At 38.8% G+C, this 18984-nt stretch overlaps 3 protein-coding genes across 10 annotated transcripts; all 3 read right to left on the reverse strand.

Annotated features, from left to right (window-relative positions):
* Positions 1 to 1830: 1830 nt before the first annotated feature.
* On the reverse strand, positions 1831 to 8622 carry sft2d2b (SFT2 domain containing 2b). The gene is made up of 8 exons (XM_058404139.1): positions 8416 to 8622; positions 7138 to 7227; positions 6190 to 6275; positions 6020 to 6101; positions 5447 to 5482; positions 4897 to 4955; positions 3991 to 4020; positions 1831 to 3665 (listed from the first exon to the last, which is right to left on the reverse strand). Exons 1-8 carry the CDS (start codon positions 8482 to 8484, stop codon positions 3626 to 3628), a joined length of 492 nt encoding a protein of 163 aa, XP_058260122.1. The 5' UTR covers positions 8485 to 8622; the 3' UTR covers positions 1831 to 3625.
* Positions 8623 to 8876: 254 nt separating this feature from the next.
* si:ch211-207l14.1 (uncharacterized) lies at positions 8877 to 14734 on the reverse strand. 7 transcript variants are annotated; one of them, XR_009205961.1, is made up of 5 exons: positions 14097 to 14734; positions 11640 to 11894; positions 11450 to 11498; positions 11166 to 11339; positions 8895 to 10544 (listed from the first exon to the last, which is right to left on the reverse strand). XR_009205961.1 is itself a non-coding variant. In XM_058402039.1 (4 exons), exons 1-4 carry the CDS (start codon positions 14283 to 14285, stop codon positions 10538 to 10540), a joined length of 501 nt encoding a protein of 166 aa, XP_058258022.1. In that variant the 5' UTR covers positions 14286 to 14734; the 3' UTR covers positions 8897 to 10537. The 7 variants fall into 7 exon arrangements, 2 of the variants coding, with proteins under 2 accessions (XP_058258022.1, XP_058258021.1); XR_009205959.1 differs by lacking the exon at positions 14097 to 14734 and adding an exon at positions 12342 to 14086 and having other exon boundaries at positions 8877 to 10544; positions 11450 to 11894; XR_009205962.1 differs by lacking the exon at positions 11450 to 11498 and having other exon boundaries at positions 8896 to 10544.
* A 118-nt stretch (positions 14735 to 14852) lies between these two features.
* LOC131361121 (PI-PLC X domain-containing protein 1-like) lies at positions 14853 to 17872 on the reverse strand. Of its 2 annotated transcripts, none has more exons than XM_058402040.1 (6): positions 17653 to 17872; positions 17445 to 17581; positions 16232 to 16360; positions 15817 to 15972; positions 15559 to 15739; positions 14853 to 15218 (listed from the first exon to the last, which is right to left on the reverse strand). In XM_058402040.1, exons 1-6 carry the CDS (start codon positions 17750 to 17752, stop codon positions 14983 to 14985), a joined length of 939 nt encoding a protein of 312 aa, XP_058258023.1. In that variant the 5' UTR covers positions 17753 to 17872; the 3' UTR covers positions 14853 to 14982. The 2 variants fall into 2 exon arrangements, with proteins under 2 accessions (XP_058258023.1, XP_058258024.1); XM_058402041.1 differs by having other exon boundaries at positions 17445 to 17577; positions 17653 to 17805.
* Positions 17873 to 18984: the final 1112 nt, after the last annotated feature.

The following is an 18984-nucleotide window of genomic DNA, read 5'->3' on the forward strand; positions in this document are numbered from 1 at the left end:
ATTACAGTTTCAGTAACATCTGAGTCCAAACAATTAAGTTTTATAAGAACTGCCTAAATGTTGCACCAGGATTAGAATGTAAATGGTCTCATGGACATGCAGGGTGTGAATGATTTAGTTTTAAAAGTATTTCAAACATTGCACGGATACGTGAAAATATTTTTTTAGAGATCTCGTTTAATGCACCAACCTCCTTGTATTTGAGATTCCATTTAGTCATTATTTCGTTGTAGGGAATTAATCAGCAGGCATCACGCATTGTGTTACAGATAAACAGGGAGATAAAACAAAGAGAGTGAGAGAGTGTGTTGCACATTTGAATACAGTCTTATTTATTTATTTTTGTTTTGTTTACGGAGATGTTTGTGTTCAGGAAACTGGACGGTTCGGCTCTGACGCACAAAACGCACTTTTGCGTAAAATACGCAACGCATTTAACGCACAAAGCACACATCAGTTCACCTGTTAACTCCTAAACCAGGGAAACTTTAATTACAGACAAAATGTAGAAGAAATTAAGAGAAGAAAAGAAAAGAAAAGAAAAGAAAAGAAAAGAAAAGAAAAAGGAAAATGTATTTAGGATTTAAAAAGATTTATGGCTATCTTTTGTAAATAAATAAATAAATGTATTACATACATTTTAATATATATATACATATATTAAAATGACATTCAGCCTACATCATTTAAATAAAGTGTCCAAAAGATTCATTTTATTATGACAATATATAATACTAGTTCCTATCTGTACTTGTCATTCTTCATATTTTAGCTTGCGACTTTTACATATAAACGTACAATTCCCAATGAAAGGTACATATCAAAGTTACTGTAAATGGTAACAAGTAGTAAGCTACGCTATAAAACTGGTAAACTGGTACAAAAAGGGTACCACCCTCAGCGACGGTGGAAAAGATAAAGTACCTCATTTATCTGTACCAATTCATAATACATAACAAACACTAATAAGTATGCATTTGAATGAGAGACTGAAACTGAAATACCCGGGTCAGTTATTATTATTTTATTATTATTATTTTTATTTGTTTAGTTTATAAAGGATGATTAAATCTTTACAGAGAGAGGGAGAGAGAAATAGAAATGCTTGTACTGAGCCGCTGTGGAAAGCTTTTATATAGCTCGTGCGTAATAGCGCAATGTATCCAAAGGTAATTATTATTAAGATGAAAAATAAACAAGGTACAGAAATCTGAGAAGCTGAAATGGATGTTTGTATGCTGAAATGATTTGAATAGCCAGCAGAAGTCGAAAGTATGAAACGAAATAAAAATTAAACCGTTTATTAGGCTGTCATTGTTCTGTATTATTGTGATGATGATGATGTTAAGTTCTGGATAATGGATTATTTATATGCTGTCAGGATATTTAAGGTGCTCGTGAGATTCAAAGCCCTATTTTGCGCGCGCGCTGTCGGTGTTAAAGCCGGCGTGAAGACACCGCAGTAATTGCAGCCACGCTGTCAGAGGTGTGCGGGTTTTTGTTTTGTCCGCATCATTACCGCACCGGTCCTCAGCCTTATCCTGGGAGCAGAAAAGCAGACTGGATGTTCCGGGAGGAGGCGGAGGAGGAAACCTGATCCCGCAGCTGCCGCGTGGAGATTTAGAGGATTTAACGCCATCACGCACGCGAAAAGGTCTCATTAAACGGAACCTCCTGCGTCTTACAGAACCGGAGAGCAAAACACTATAGACGGAGGGATGATCACCAAAAACCTAATTTGCAGGAAAGATGGAGATGCGCAAGAGCTCGCGGCTTTCAATTCACAATTAAAACACGTGAAAGACCATCCAGATTTAAATAAGACTTTAATTATATTTGTTCATAAAGGCTGTAAATTGTAAAAAGCAGACGCATTATACATATTTTAGTATCTTACATCACAGAAAAACAAGCTTCAATATACAGAGTTTCTAATAATTAAATAACATCACGCAATATGAAAAAGATACCCTGTTGAAAACATTGAAAATCCGCTGAAATGAACAAGTAACATGAAGGATTTTGCTCATAGGACAGAAAAGAAATGTGCACGATTATCCACTATTCCCAGTGCTATACTTCTAGCTTCAAAACTAATACACCGCTTAAGGAAACTACAGTATTATCTTCGAAAAAGGAATTATCTCCTTAATTTCATCAGCAGAACATCATTCTGGGCACTGAGCTTTTAAAATACAGGCCTACTTTTTTTCCTTACAGATATTTCATAGTTACACACACACACACACACACACACACACAGAGAGAGAGAGAGAGAGAGAGAGAGAGAGAGAGAGGAAATTCTGACTGATGCGTCTCGCGCTCATGCCTAAAACTCAAACACATCATCATGGCCTGGGAAAGACCAGCAGATATAAAAGTGATACAGAAGGAGGAAGAAAAAGGCTTTGTGGAAAGTTATGTAAACAGAGGAAATAACAGAATGAGGATTAATGGAAAAAAAATACAGAAAAACATTTTAAAAAATTAACAATAATAATGACATCTGAACCGCTGAAGGGTCAAGAATGTTACATTCAATCTCAAGTGTCCATTTCTGTCCAGGACTAGGCTCAATCTAATCTCATTGAATCTAATCTAAGATCTAAAAGTTAGCATTGTAAAATGTTATGACCAAAACTCATAGCATCAAAGCAGAGATTGTTTAAGAATGAACAGATCTGGAAAGTTTTATATGTATATGTGTGTGTATATATATATATATATATATATATATATATATATATATATATATATATATATATATATATATATATATATATATATAAATTTACAGCAACCCTTATACAGCAACTATAAAAAACCTTCTCTTATATAACAGAAAATCCAAAAGGCATCTTGACGTACCCAAGTGCAATTTCTGACCAAACACATCACTTAAAGGTGCGACAGTAAATATTTTGCATAAAGGGGAACATTATGTAGAAATGATATTGATAAATATTCTGACATTTTCACAGAAAAGAACCCGAAACCCAGTTTGGAAACCTGGCTTCTTGTGCACTTTGTACTAGGATTTGCTCCTTTTCAGTCATGTCATTTTACAGACCGCCACCCCCCACCCCCCCTCTCGCCGCTTCACCTCCTCATTAACCGTTATGAAAATATCTTATGAGTTTTAGAACATTCGGCTTTGTCCGAGTCCACCTGAAAGCGAATTCATGATTTTCTAATGATTTCACTAGTCCAACTGAACCAGTGAATCTTTTACAACCTTGTACAGGGGTGGATTCGGTCAAAAAAAATCGTATTAAACTTTCCCATAAATCATCACCTAATGCGCCTGAGTCGTATTTAGGTCACGTGTGATTCCTTCACTGACATGTAAAAGAGAATGTGTGTTCATACACATTCCTGGAGAGCGCCCAGGTATCAGGAGAGGAAACGCACACCTGCAGTGTGTGTGTGTGTGTGTGTGTGTGTCAGGTAGTAGAGTGGGCACTCGAGTGGGCACTAGCAGAGCGGGCACTCAGGGCACAGCAGAGCTGAAGCGAGATCAGGTGCCGAGAGAGGGTGGGGAGATGGGGGTTGGTTGGTCAGGAAGAGTGAGAGAGAGAGAGAGCGGCGGGGCGAGAGAGGTCCGAGCTCCACACGCCACTACACATCACTTGAAACACACGGAGAACATCTTAATCAGCGCATCCCTGCATTAAAACAAACACAAATCGGTAAACAGCAGGCCGCAGCCAAAAAAGCAGAAGTGTGAAAAGTCTGTTTTGGTCACTTGAGCAGGAGCCACAAATGAATGTACCCTTTGACTGCGGGCCCATTTGAATCAGGAGCGGCGGAATGACCGCTTTACAGATTTAGCACTTTACGGAACGGATTTAAAAACTGTACTTTAGAATGCTAAGATAGGAAATCTTACGGTTTTACATAAACAGTGATATTAGCACCAGTAAACACAATAGAATGGAAATGCTGGAAATTAAAACTTTATATGTAGTAGATGCATAAAAAAAATCTCACCTTGCAAACGGAATATATGACAAGCTGTACCTGTAACACAAAAGAATAAGGAAATGGTGTTTGTTATGGAATAAAACACGTTAGGAGCATGCTGTTATAGGAAACTAATCAATGATGGGGCAGCAGCACATGCAGAAGCGTTTTATTTCTCTTGTAAAACAGCAACTCAGAACCATTTATGCTTTTTATCCATTTCATTTTGTGGTTCCCGATCTCTCACTTTTTAACTCAGAGAAAACAGTGCAGCTTGTCATGTTACCAAGAACCCGAAAAGCGTATAGTTCTCCATCGTGAAGACGTTCCCGCTGAGAGACTGACCGTTCCAAAAAGCACTGACACTGGAGACTCCTTCACTAAACCTGACAGAAAGCTTCATCAGGTCAATGACTGTCCATTTTTCGTTTTCAAACATCAACCCGTTATTTGTTTTGTTTGTTATCTGTTTATTATTAGTTTCAGATTACATACACCTTCCTTCATCCGAGTGTGTGTTACTATGGAAACCAGGGCATTGATATAAACCTGTGATTTGAATTACTGTTACTGCGCCACGTAAAAGATTTTCTTTAAAACTCCTCTTCGCAAAGAGACGTAGTGTTTTCACGTCGTCTTCTAATAAACAAACAAACATAATTTAACTCTACAGGGAGAACAAAGACCACGACGACAACAACAACAGCAACCGCCGCACACTCGCTCGCTCACATGAACCTGGCAGCGAGCTGGAGAAATAATTGGCTTTTTTTTTTTTGTAAATAAAAAAATCACCATTTCATTTGGTTGCCAGAAGAGAGCAAGCCAGCGTCTGTGCTTCGTCCAAGTCGACAGTCAGGAAAATGTCACACGTTTATGCTGAACGTTTTTTATCAACACGGCAGCTGTGAATTGAGTAAGTGGTCCACTCACCAAGTTAAAGCCAGGAACTGGAGGATGCAGAAGAGCAGGGCCAGGCCTGTGTTTTTCCACTGACGGGGGAAGGGGGGTGGGATGGGGGGTTCGACATGGAGCGCAGGGTGTTAATTCATTTCCCCGAATGAATACATCATAAACATAAGAGTTAGGTATGTGCTGATAATCGGTTATACATCACAATATTATTAACGCTTCAAAAACAACGCCGATCCCTAATGAGCTCATTTAGCTCACAGGGCGGGCGGCGTCTCTATTCCCGAGATCACGTCTGTTTCCTCAGACACGGAACAGAAAGATGTTTGGCTTGTTTTGGACAGATTTTCTACAAGGACTGAATGTGACCTTATCATCATTATGTTACGAAATTTGGAGAAATTGGACGTATGTAAACTCTCTTACTGTGACAATTGTAATTATGAGGAATGAATTAATATCAGCACATAGCTAATGCATAGAAATGTTTATATACATAAACATACATAAAAAACAATCATACATACATATATATATATATATATATATTACAAAGAAATGGCATAGTTACCCAAAATGCAGAGCAAAGTGTCAGCACAAGGCATATCTGCGAAATGAAAGGCCACAATTAACATAATGAAAGGCCACATAACATTATGATGACTGAAAGGTGCCGTGAATAAGACTGATGATCTCCTCATCATGGCACCTGTTACTGGGTGGGATATATGAGGCAGTATGTGAACATTTTGTCCTCAAAGTTGATGTGTTAGAAGCAGGAAAAATGGACAAGAGTAAGGATTTGAGCGAGTTTGACCAAGGGCCAAATTGTGGATAGACAACTGGATCAGAGCATCTCCAAAACTGCAGCTCTTGTAGGGTGTTCCCGGTCTGCAGTGGTCAGTAGCTATTAAAAGAGGTCCAAGAAAGGAAGGAACAGTGGTGAGCCGGCGACAGGGTCAAGGGTGGACAAGGCTCACTGGGTTTAAGGCATAGGGTCAGGGCTGTTTTGGCAGCAAAAGGGAGACCAACACAATATTAGGCAGGTGGTCATAATGTTATGCCTTGTACAAAGTGTTAAAAACATGGATAGAAATAATGTACAGAATATTGTGTGTGTGTGTGTGTGTGTGTGTGTACTCACGATCATGATGGCTGTGGCCAGTGCTCTCGTCTTGTCACACATCCTCTTCAGCTGCTTCAACGGCCCCATCAGGAACGTCGTGCTAGAACGCAAAGAAAATGCCTCTTCTGAGCTTCAGAATACGGCCGGTATCGGATATTCACGTGCGCTGATAAAGCCGTAAATCCTACCTTAAGAGGGAGGCAATGTTGCCTAAGGTGTAGAAGACAGCGAACAAGATGATTCCTCTTTTAGGAACCCAGAGCAAACACGAGCCCTGGATATTTACCGAGACAACAGGAGTAATGTGTAGTTATAGATGTTGTACATTATATATATATATATATATCACCCACTTATTTCATATATATATATATATATATATATATATATATATATATATATATATATATATATATATATATATATATATATATATATATATATATATATATATATATATATATATATAAATATATATTTATATATTTATATATATATATATATATATATATATAGTGTGTGTGTGTATTCCTTTAAGGCACTGTAATTTTTTTTAATACCAAAATTTTATGCCTTCTGCATTATTCAGTCTGTACAAAAACATTACAGATTTCCAAAAATTCCTTACTCTGAAAATGTTTATATGTTAGTTCAGACAGAAACAGGTTACCTAACGGATAAAAACTTTCCAGACTAAATAAAGAAAGAAACAAGCAAAAGTCTCCAGAAGTACTGAGGCTGATTCTCGAAGATTCGGTAAAAAACTTAACTTCTATAAGTGCGTAGCTTATATCCAAGACTAGCTCAAATATTTCATTTGTTTAGTTTATTAGTATTTAATGCATGGTTTCTTTTCCAGGCACAATTTCATTATTTATTCTTTCATCATTTTATCTTTGCACGCATCCAGACTATACCATATAAGCATACAGATGTTTTAAGAGACCATATAAGCATACAGATGTTTTCAGAGATACACAACATTTCATCAGCCTTGTTATTTTTAACTCTATTTTTAATGCTTAGTTTGCTAGAGTAACAGATTCTGAACAGATGAGAGATTTCTGTGCAGGTTGCCGGGATCTGCCCCATGCAGGATTCCACGCAGAACAACATTAAACTCTGACTCAACTTACCAGGACGGAACAGGCGACTCCCAAAACAAAGCAGGCAATAAAAGCCTTGACGCGCGTTCCCCAGCCCAGCGTGGTCACATCTTCAGCTCCCTATAGAACAACAACAACAACAACAACAAGCTTACCAAGATATCAGCAAAAACATACAAAAGACAGTACAATATAAATAAAATCCTTTCCCATTGCCCACTTAGGTCCGGATCATTCCACAGAACGATGAAGCTTTTAACCACTGAACCACTTCAAACATGTTCCAGCCATCTAGCTAATGTTTATGCAAATAATACTTTTATTCAGAATGTACTCGAGGTCCTAATGAGTCTCAAAGATGCTGCACGTGAACAGACCACGAGACAACACGAGTTCACACAAAAATAAACCAGTTAAGACTTTCTTTAAATCAGATCTGGAGTCCAGAGAAAGTCACTTAAACAATTTTTCTTGTGATGTCCTGTTACAGGATTCACACCAAAAAAAAGTATTTCCACTGACATAAAGTAGATAATAACAATAATAATAATAATAATAATAATAATAATAATAATATTCATGTAATGTAGGAAAATTCTATAAAGTTCTCTAAAATCCTGTAATAAATAAATAAATAAGAATAAAAATGGTCAAATAACGGAAATAAAAATTAGAAATAAAATAATAATAAAAATTTATTTAAATGGATAATACAAAAGATAGAATAAACGTGCAATAATATAAAATATCAACTAATAAATAAAACCAACTTAAAAGCAACACTGTAGTAGATGCAAGGTAAATAAAAAACGCTCATTTTATAGATAGATAGATAGATAGATAGATAGATAGATAGAATAACATTTGAAGTACTTTTTTTCCACTATCCAAAAACCATGGGGGGGGCACTAAGCTATAGACAGATAGATATACAAATAGATAGATAAACAGATAGACAGACAGACAGACAGACAGACAGATAGATAGATAGATAGATAGATAGATAGATAGATAGATAGATAGATAGATAGATAGATAGATAGATAGATAGATAGATAGTCTTGATGTATTATTTAATTAATTATAATTAAATATGATTAATCTTTCCTGGACCAAAAAGGCCTCTCATTAGTAGATCTCGCTAAAAGACAAATATTTTATAAAAAAACACAGACTTTTTTCATGTATCTGACCGGGTTAATGACCGGGTTAATGACTACTAGTTAAACTAGTAAACAGCTCTCAGTGACAGATAAACAGAAGCTACTCGGCTCGTGTAATAAAGTTGAAATGATTTCTCCCCGGTACCTGCAGCACGTTCAGATCATTCCCGTCATTTCCATCCTGTCCGCTCAGAACTTTCTTTAATTTATCCATCACTCTCAGAGATTAATAACTTAACCAGTTTAACTTAAACTCCTTCACTCGAACAAAACTAGGACCGAGTTCCTCTTCTTCCTGTTTGCACGAGTAACAGGTGAACGAGACAGAACTTCCGCCTGTAGCCTCAGCAACGGGCGGAGTGACGTCATTACGTACGGGGCATTAAGTCATGGCTTAACGAGTGCGCCTCTGTAATGTTTGTAATAATATATATATATATATATATATATATATATATATATATATATATATATATATATATATATATGTTTATAAAATAGATACTGACCCATGTTTGATCATTTTTGTCTCTTCATTTAATTTAATAGACTGATTAATTGAATATATAACGAAAATATATTGTTTTCCAATTTTAATATATAGATTTTAAGATTTTTCCATTTATAATGTTAATATAAAAATGATTCATGCAACAAAAAAAAAAATTCTCAAATGTTTTTGTATGTGCAGGATAATAAACGTCCCCAAATTTCTTGTACATATTCTGTTTACAGGATAATAATTGAATTCATATATTTAGGGGGGAAAAATTCTAAATAGTCGATGTGAATAGCTACATTACATCTAAATTCCTAAAACTAAAAAAAAAAAAAATCCCTGTTTTGATTTATTATATAAATATAATCCATCTGATGAGATATCAGGCACGATGGGTCAATAAGATATGCACCATAATTTTATTTAGCTGCAGCCACTTCCTGCTGAATACACCAATCAGGCATAACATTATGACCACCTGCCTAATATTGTGTTGGTGCTGCCGAAACAGCCCTGACCCATCCTGCACTGTGTATTCTGACACCTTTCTGTCAGAACCAGTATTAACGTCTTCAGCGATTTGAGGAACAGTAGCTCGTCTGTTGGATCGGATCACACGGGCCAGCCTTCTAATCGCTCCCCAATGAGTCTTGGCCGCCCAGGACCCTGTCGCCGGTTCACCACTGTTGCTTCCTTGGACCACTTTTGATAGATACTGACCACTGCAGACCGGGAACACCCCACAAGAGCTGCAGTTTTGGAGATGCTCTGATCCAGTGGTCTAGCCATCACAATTTGGCCCTTGGTCAAACTCGCTCAAATCCTTACGCTTGTCCATTTTTCCTGCTTCTAACACATCATCTTTGAGGACAAAATGTTTACTTGCTGCCTAATATATCCCACCCACTAACAGGTGCCATGATGAGGAGATCATCAGTCTTATTCATTTCACCTCTCAGTGCTCACAGTGTTATACCTATTCGGTGTATTTCCTCACAGACCTAAAACCATAAAAATGTAGATTCCAAATTGTTTACATGCTAGTTTACAAAAATAATGCATCATTTAAAAAGTCTGTGATATTTATTCATTTAGTAAGTTGTACAGACTTGAGCAACATTCAACATAATTTAGATTTTCCTTAACATTTTTCTTTCGAACAACAGAATATTTGGGCACCTGCAGGCAGACTTTTACCCACAGATATTTTATTGGCATTCAGTTTAAATGGCTTCCCACAGACGACAGGCAGGATATGAAAATGCTGAAGTGCATTAACCTGAAGTGGGTCCTTATTTCCAATCACCTTATTCCGAATCAACACTTTTGCGGCAGGAAAAAAAATAACCTTTTGGTGTAATTTGCAATTACGTTTAAGCCGACATCAACAGTACTGAGGTTTAGATTAAACCTTTTAACCATTTTATGAAACTAATAGAAAAGGACTGCAGCTACTGTGTGGAATTGAGGAACGTCTGAAGTGTCTGGACCTGTTCATGGCTTCTCAGATTTTTAGAGTTTGCAGTTTGGCTTATAACCATGATAACTAGCTGAAGGTCAATTTGCTGACAGTTGAACAACAGGCTTTATTAAAGAAATCCGTTGATCTCTGGATGGACGGTCCAATTTCTTTATCATGACAGATTTAGATATGAGGGAGTGAAGCTTTAGGGCACTTTAAGATGAGCGGACGTCCAGTACAGAGGCTCGGGCACGGCCATGTGCTTATGACACATCGGGCAAGTCTGCTTCATCCATAACCACAGCTCTATACACTGAAACAGAAAGAATAAAATGCACTGAGTAACATACGTGGAGAAGATCACTGATATGTATACAGTCTGAGTTAATAGTTCTGGGTGAAGGACAGCTAAAGGAGCCGAATTACGGAGTCATCTCATCTATTAAACATTCCACATGATTATGTTGACACAGCTATTAGCAAGAAGCTGAAGGTTTATAAGCTGATATGTCTGAACAGAGTGGATGGATCAGGAGGCAAGAGAGTTGGAGAAACTAAAGCACTAAAGCACCGCTGCATCGCTGTCTACTGATTTACATGAAAGGAGGGATAAATCTCCTCAATGTCAGATTGAACAGACTGGATTGGACCATTGAAGATCTTGATATATGTCTATAAGTCTAATGTCTTTATAATTAATGCATAATCTTAATCTTCTTTGAAAATAAAACTCTAACTGCTTATTCCTCACATTATAAGTATTCACTACAATCCTCAAAGGTCATTTCAGTATATTCTTTAGTATAACTGGCTGGTCAGTTTTATTACTGCATTATTGTGTTATTATTGCATTATTATTATACGATCAAATCTACACACATCTGTAGGGAAACCACAACCGAAACAAATTCTGCACAAAGACAAAGTCTCCTACCTCACTGTGGAAGCTGTGTGAACAATGCAGTTCCTGGACGGTTCCTCCTCCTTTACACAAATCATCATGGCAAATGAGACACATGCTGTCTGCGTCACTCTCCAACACATGCCACTGTCTCAGTCAAATCCTAGTAAAGCTCCTCACGCTCCTTTTTTTCCTCACTCAAGAAATCTATATTGATCATATACCAGCAACACACCAATAGAGCTGAAGGGAGTTCTGATTCTTTTCAGCGAGTCAAATAAGAGTCGACTCCTTACATGATTCATAGACATTCTTACACAATTTTCTGATCAGCTATTGCTCTTCTTCGCCAAAATCTTACTCGACCTTTGAATGAAGAAAATAACATCACTTTGCACTGCATGAGTCATTTTTCTTGACAACTGATCACTTTCCATAGTTTTGACTACACACACGTGACACACAACATCAACAAGTTCCTCTGCTTCATACACACAGATGACTCACTAGTGATATAACGTTACGGCTCCTGAAGCGTCCTCGCTTTTCTGGGACGGTGAGAACGTTTGGGACGGCAGATGATGGAGCAGGTTTGGGTACGTTCTCCGCATCCTGATTTTGGTCATGCTGATAGAGAGGAACCTTCCTTGCTTCACCTCCTTTGAGCCGGTGCCTCATGCTGACTGGGCTCGGAGCTATGGTGGCCGTGTGCACGTGAGTCAATTGAGTCAAGTGAGTCAAATGCATGGTGCTAAGCTGAGCCTGAGGAACACAAGGGAATACATTGATTGCAATAAAAGTTTCAATTTTAACTATTAAAAATAATGTGTATTTTAATTTCTGTTGCACCACTTAATTTTAAACATGGATTCCTACTTCACAGAGTTAATGAAACAGATTTACGGAAACTAAAACTGGTATTTAACAATTTGTAAAATGTAATCTGAATTATTTTTTATATAATTATTAATATTATTTATTTATTTTTATTTATTTATTTATTTATTTATTATTATTATTATTATTATTATTATTATTATTATTATTATTATTATTATTGTTTTAAATCATGGTTTAAGTTTGGGTTCAACTGGATAAATATATAAAAATTAAGCTTTTATTTTTTTTGATGGTACAATCAAGGATAAGGCAAAAATCAACAGCTATTTAAACAAAACATACACTATATTGCCAAAAGTATTCGCTCACCTGCCTTGACTCGCATATGAACTTAAGTGACATCCCATTCCTAATCCATAGGGTTCAATATGACGTCGGTCCACCCTTTGCAGCTATAACAGCTTCAACTCTTCTGGGAAGGCTGTCCACAAGGTTAAGGAGTGTGTTTATGGGAATTTTTGACCATTCTTCCAGAAGCACATTTGTGAGGTCACACACTGATGTTGGACGAGAAGGCCTGGCTCTCAGTCTCCGCTCTAATTCATCCCAAAGGTGTTCTATCGGGTTGAGGTCAGGACTCTGTGCAGGCCAGTCATGTTCATCCACACCAGACTCTGTCATCCATGTCTTTATGGACCTTGCTTTGGTCACTGGTGCACAGTCATGTTGGAAGAGGAAGGGGCCAGCTCCAAACTGTTCCCACAAAGTTGGGAGCATGGAATTGTCCAAAATGTCTTGATATGCTGAAGCATTCAGAGTTCCTTTCACTGGAACTAAGGGGCCAAGCCCAGCTCCTGAAAAACAACCCCACACCATAATCCCCCCTCCACCAAACTTTACACTTGGCACAATGCAGTCAGACAAGTACCGTTCTCCTGGCAACCGCCAAACCCAGACTCGTCCATCAGATTGCCAGATGGAGAAGTGCGATTTGTCACTCCAGAGAACGCGTCTCCACTGCTCTAGAGTCCAGTGGCGGCGTGCTTTACACCACTGCATCCGACGCTTTGCATTGCACTTGGTGATGTATGGCTTGGATGCAGCTGCTCGGCCATGGAAACCCATTCCATGAAGCTCTCTGCGCACTGTTCTTGAGCTAATCTGAAGGCCACATGAAGTTTGGAGGTCTGTAGCGATTGACTCTGCAGAAAGTTGGTGACCTCTTCGCACTATGCGCCTCAGCATCCGCTGACCCCGCTCCGTCAGTTTACGTGGCCTACCACTTCGTGGCTGAGTTGCTGTCGTTCCCAAACACTTCCACGTTCTTATAATACAGCTGACAGTTGACTGTGGAATATTTAGGAGCGAGGAAATTTCACGACTGGATTTGTTGCACAGGTGGCATCCTATCACAGTTCCACGCTGGAATTCACTGAGCTCCTGAGAGCGACCCATTCTTTCACAAATGTTTGTAAAAACAGTCTGCATGCCTAGGTGCTTGATTTTATACACCTGTGGCCATGGAAGTAATTGGGACACCTGATTCTGATTATTTGGATGGGTGAGCGAATACTTTTGGCAATATAGTGTATTTACAAGACACAATAAAAAAATTTTTATACATGAAATAGGACCATAAATTCAATTAATCTCAATTGGCAGGCTCGTATTTAAGGTAGAATATAAACAGGAGTCCATTTAGAGCTCTGTGTTTATTCCGAGGACGAATTCAACTCCAGCTAGATGTACCGTGTAATAAGTGCCTTCATTTGCTTTTTTGATGTAACATCAGCACTAAAGTAAAAGCTATTAAAGATATTTATCTAGTATAAACAGCCAGAATTACATCCTGCTGCATGGCTGATCACAAATTATTTCAGGTTTAATGGAGAGAAAAACATTTGTTAGAACCGTTACTGGTCTTTTCTTTCATCTCATGTTTAGACATAATTATATGTAGAAGGATAGATTTATTTTTGTTACCCACTCTGTATGCTCTGCGGATCTGATAGGAACACCACTAGTGATGAATTGCTGCATTTAGAACATTGTGACTGATGTCAAGAGAATAAAACTAATATTTTCTAGAAGTTATACACGAATAATATATCTACTAGAGCTGACCAGACATGGAAGAGAAGCTCTGCGGTTGTCTGGTGAAACACGTAGCCTGGAGAAACTCAGCCCGCTTTTCCTCTCTGTCTCCATATCTTTCTCCTCGTCCTCGTCCTCATCCTCGGCGCTCTCCTGCTGTCCTTCCTCAGCAGGCCACTCTATGAAAAGGTCCTCCTCCTCGTCTTCCTCTTTCTCCATATTTCTTCCGAAATAGTTCCAGACTTTTCCCCAAACTGGTGTGCAAGGTAGAGGTAGAGGTAGAGATAGAGGTAGAGACAGGTCACTCACGTCTCCGGAGTGCTTTCATAAGACTGTGTAATGAGATCCCCCAGGCTCTCCTCGGCCATCTGTCTGCTTTGTGGCTCTAAGCCTAATGCAGCAGCATCACGCGGTACATAGGAGCAGGCTCGCAGGCTCAACTGGCTGCCTGCGAATCCCTAAATAATCTATTTATCAGGAAGAGGTGGGAAGAGGAGAGAAGGGTGAGAAGGGGAGGGAGGAAGACTTCAATCCGTCTCGAAGTCTCTAGTGTAGCTCAGGTTACGATGCTTCTAGAAACTCAGTATATTCGTATAAAATAGAATAGACAAACAATAAAGCAGCCTTTTTTCCCCCTAAACTGTACAGTCACTAGTGAACTGGGCTGGTAGTAACGTTACTACAGTTATTTTTTACTTACTGCTGCTTTAATGTAGAGCGGCACCATTTAACCATTTGATTAAGGCAGTGTTATAAAAGATATATGAAAATATAAATCTATAGACATACAAATCATTTATTTTGTGAATCATCAAATGTACAAACTTCTGTTGAATATACACTGTACAACTGGACATAACGTTCAAGTACAACACTAAGTCCAAGTCTTTATGGGGAAAGTGCATGGTTTTTCTTTTCACTGTTTTGTATTGAGTCCAATAACAATCTCACAGAATTCGTTGCTTGAAATCCCGATAAAGTCTGCGCAGATGATATTGAGCGATGTTTTCAGAGAGCCACGGCGCTGCTTTCGGACCCAGTCTATTAGAACAGTGTAGGCTCGGACCGTCATGCTCTTCATAGACTGTGTGAGATGGGACAGGACGTACCTGGTGTCTTCAGTGAGGTTTACACCAGCCATGAAGAAACCAGCTGAAGAAAAAATAGAATAGGATGAAAAAATGATTCAAATATACAGCGAGCAAATCAGATACTGACGACTAATAAAAGAAAATAGTTAAGACTGCTAAAAATATTAATATCTGGGTCATTGATTGGAAGATCAGGGGTTTGAGCCCCAGCACTGCCAAGCTGCCTCCATCAGACCCATGAGCAAGGCCCCCAACCCACCCTGCTCCATCGCTGCATCATGGCTGACCCTGTGCTCTGACCCCAAACCTCAAAGGATGGGATATATACAAAGAAAGAATTTCACTGTGCAGTAATGTATATGTGACAAATAAAGGCTACTTAATAGGAAATAATATCTGACCTGGTCTTCCTTTCTCTTTCTTATGCTCAAGATATGAAATGACCAGGTTTGGGTCTGACTCGTTTGCCCACCAGTAATCCCACGCTGGCCAAAGTTCCACGTACTCAGACCCAGACGGATCAGCATAGGAGAGAATCACCTGATAACCGTATGTCCAGCATGTTCGCAGAGAAGGCGTTTCCTAAGAGACGACACACAGCTAAGTGAGGAGGTCAGTAAACTGACACATTTTAGTACTAGAAAAGTACAGGTGCTTACTGATTTGGGGCAGAGTTTCTTGCCGAAGAGTTGCATCAAGAAGCCAATGAGGTTGCTGTGCTGCACAGGGGTGATGTCTTCGAAAGCAGACAGAGAAATGATCACCACTTCGTTAGTGTGATGCTCTAACCAGTCCGCGACTTCACAGAGGGTCTCCTGCAGAGAGAGATCATTTATCAGGGTAAAGCATTCAGGGGTATGCTGTGACAGGAAAATAATCAAGGTGGTGTGTGTGTGAAGTTTTATTCCGATACCAAAAATCAATTAGAAATGATTGAAAAATGTATTAATGGAACTTTTTTATTCATTTATAGTTACCTCTGATGTTGGCTATAAACAATTATTCCCTTGATATATGATGTAATTGTAAATAATGCTATACTGTATGACCTGTGTGGGTAATGATGACATTCACCTTCACAGTAAGCAGAGAGTATATTCCATGTGCAAAATAAAACATCCAGCTGGAATCTTTCTTCTTGTGGGCGATCCTTAGGTCAAGAAATCGAATTCCCGAGTCCAGCTGACCGCAAATGGACAGCTCCTGAAAAGAAGAAAGAAAAAACAGTGCTTGTCTCTGAGGTGCTACTAACAAGGTCATTTAGTATGTGCACTATATGGCCAAAAATATATCCATATGTAGTTCTTTTTAAAAATGTTGCCACGATATTAAAAGCACCCATTTGCATACAGTGTCTTTGTGTGCTGCAGCATTACAATTTCTCTTTACTGAACTAAGAGGCCCAAAGCTGACCTAGCATGGCAATGCCCCTGTGCACCAAGCACAGAGTATGATGTGTTAATGTTGGAGTGGAACTGTAACTGTTTGCTGGGTTTTTTTTGCACATTACAGAAGTGTATACTAGTTGGCGCTATTTTGTGTACCTGTCCTGTACTGTTTCCTTTTGTTTTGTCTTTTTGTCTTGCACTGGTTGCACTTCATGTGGCTAGGACAACTTACTTTTTGTCACTAGATCTGTGTTGTGTTTATGTAGCTTTATGCTGTTTTATGCAGCACCAGGGTCCTGGAGAAACATTGTTTTATTTCACTTAGAGGCCAACCCTGAGAGGATCCTGGGGCATCCAGAGATGGACCAGCTCCAGTTGGATTCTGCTTTGTGAGGATTTGGGTATTCAAAGCGTAGTTGCTGACGCTATGTGGACTTTGAGGACGACAACAACCTCCTGATTAATACACACACTAACATTCTACATATGTTGTATCTGCATCACACAAATGACTGTACATGACTGCAGAAAGGACATTGTTCATAATCACACTCTAAGGTGTTTATAATAATTTATATTCACACTCTCCTGTGTCACCTAAATGAGGATGAGGTTCCCTTTTGAGTCTGGTTCCTCTCAAAGTTTCTTCCTCATACCATCTAAGGGAGTTTTTCCTCGCCACAGTCGAGTCTAACATCTAGGACTTTTCAGCACTATGTTTTTAGTTTCTTATGTTCTGTAAAGCTGTTTGTTAAAAGCGCTATACAAATAAAAATGGATCGCATTGAATTGTGCACTTGGTGTCCACATACCTTTTGCTGCATGTGATGTGTGTGATTAATAAGCTCTTAAAGATGGTACCGATGTTACCTGACTCTCTGTGAGTGCACACATTTTACCTGGGTGGTGGCCCACTTCTTTATACACGGCCGGATGACACACGGTACGACGTGGTCCAGCAGGGTCAGTATCCTGGGCTCTGAACGCACGACTGGACTGTGGCGGTCCAGACAGTATGTCATGGTATCATGACTACCTGCAATAAAACAGCTTAATGTTTAAAACTATTAACAAGAAATAAATAAACAGGATGATGATGTCCTATACCGGGTATGGCGAGATCCCACAGAGGAACATCAAGGAGTTGTGGAGGAAGCTGTGACATCCAGTCTGCACATCTGGACTGAGATCTCCACACATCAGCCATACTTTAGTGCACACTCGAATATCAGAAACTTCATACCGAAATAAAACAGTCGCTGGTGTTTGTTTTGGAAAAGCTCTGGTGGGTGTGTTACCCGGATGAAGGAAGCTAAACAGCAGCGCAGTCACGTGAACTACTTCCCTAAACACTCCCTGCTACGGGAGGAAGCTGGAGTTGTGCGCGTGACTCTATTATGGATTTTCCACGCACCGTGATATTCCCAAACGTGCATTCTATAATATTATCCTCTAAAATGAAACTAAATTTAAACTAAAGCAACCTTGATCGGTTTAATAACATCATTATTAAAGACGAATGATTGCGGTAAAACTCCCGCATGACAGTAAAAACCAAAGGCGTAAGTTTTGTTGTTGTTGCGTCCTGATGCAACATCTATATAAAGAAGCAATGATATAATGAAGAAACATGTCACCTTTTGTGTTTGCTTCATATGACCACGATTTTAGTAAGGGTCAGAAAGAAACCCGTGCGCGCGCGCACGTTTGTGTGTGTGTGTTGACTTTTGTCCCTCTTCCTCGTGACGACCTCACACACAAAATATAAAACATTTATAATCACTGAACTAAGATTCTGAAACACTGGGTTTTCTTGCTTTCTTTAATGAAAAGTATTTCACATAACAGCATACAGGTTGATGCACGTGCCCATTTGCTATTTTCTTTAATACTCTGGATATCTTTCAGCAGATAAGAAGAAATAAAAGATCATAGAACTCAACAATAAAATGATTAAAAAATCAAAATAGAGGAGGCATGGTGGCGTTGCAGATAGTGTCGCGGTTATCAGTCTCCAGGGTCTGTGGTTTGTACTCTCTGTGCTTTTTCTCAATGCTCATGGGAGCTCATGCTGGGTTCTCCGGTTTTCACCCACCTCCCAAAAAACATGTCTGTCAGTGGACTCATTAAACAGAAACAGCCCATAATCCTGAATGAGTGTGAGTGCAAGCATTCTGGCCTCATGCTCAGTGTTCCCAGAAATACACCACTATCCTGATCCAGAACAAAAAAAAATGCAGATCCAAGCATGAAAAGCACAATTGGCTAAATGGAAAATAGGAAAATTATTGCAGGGTGTAAACATTTTAGACCTCTTTTAAACATCATTTCAGATACACATCATGTTAAACAACAAATTATTAGGGTCAACAGTCCAGAGTAATGGAGAGTGTGGGAAAGAAGCGAGTGCAGGCAGGTTGGAATGGGTGGAAAAAGGTG

This window comes from Hemibagrus wyckioides, linkage group LG11, assembly GCF_019097595.1.
Source record: "Hemibagrus wyckioides isolate EC202008001 linkage group LG11, SWU_Hwy_1.0, whole genome shotgun sequence".
NCBI lineage: Eukaryota > Metazoa > Chordata > Actinopteri > Siluriformes > Bagridae > Hemibagrus > Hemibagrus wyckioides.

Bases quoted from the DNA above. Each gene is read 5' to 3' on its own strand.
- LOC131361121 (XM_058402040.1), bottom strand. From the start codon at position 17,752: ATGGCTGATGTGTGGAGATCTCAGTCCAGATGTGCAGACTGGATGTCA. The intron at 15,740-15,816 runs GTAAGCACCTGT...GTCGTCTCTTAG, and splicing joins AGAAACTCTGCCCCAAATCA to GAAACGCCTTCTCTGCGAAC. The intron at 15,219-15,558 runs GTCAGATATTAT...TTTTTTCTTCAG, and splicing joins GAAAGAGAAAGGAAGACCAG to CTGGTTTCTTCATGGCTGGT.
- sft2d2b (XM_058404139.1), bottom strand. From the start codon at position 8,484: ATGGATAAATTAAAGAAAGTTCTGAGCGGACAGGATGGAAATGACGGG. The intron at 5,483-6,019 runs GTGAGTACACAC...TTCATTTCGCAG, and splicing joins TGGCCACAGCCATCATGATC to ATATGCCTTGTGCTGACACT. The intron at 4,956-5,446 runs GTAACTATGCCA...TTCCCCCGTCAG, and splicing joins CACTTTGCTCTGCATTTTGG to TGGAAAAACACAGGCCTGGC.
- si:ch211-207l14.1 (XM_058402038.1), bottom strand. From the start codon at position 14,285: ATGGAGAAAGAGGAAGACGAGGAGGAGGACCTTTTCATAGAGTGGCCT. The intron at 11,895-14,096 runs GTCAGCTCTAGT...TGTGTTCCTCAG, and splicing joins GAGCTTCTCTTCCATGTCTG to GCTCAGCTTAGCACCATGCA. The intron at 10,545-11,639 runs GTGAGTCATCTG...TTTCTGTTTCAG, and splicing joins GCCGTAACGTTATATCACTA to TGTATAGAGCTGTGGTTATG.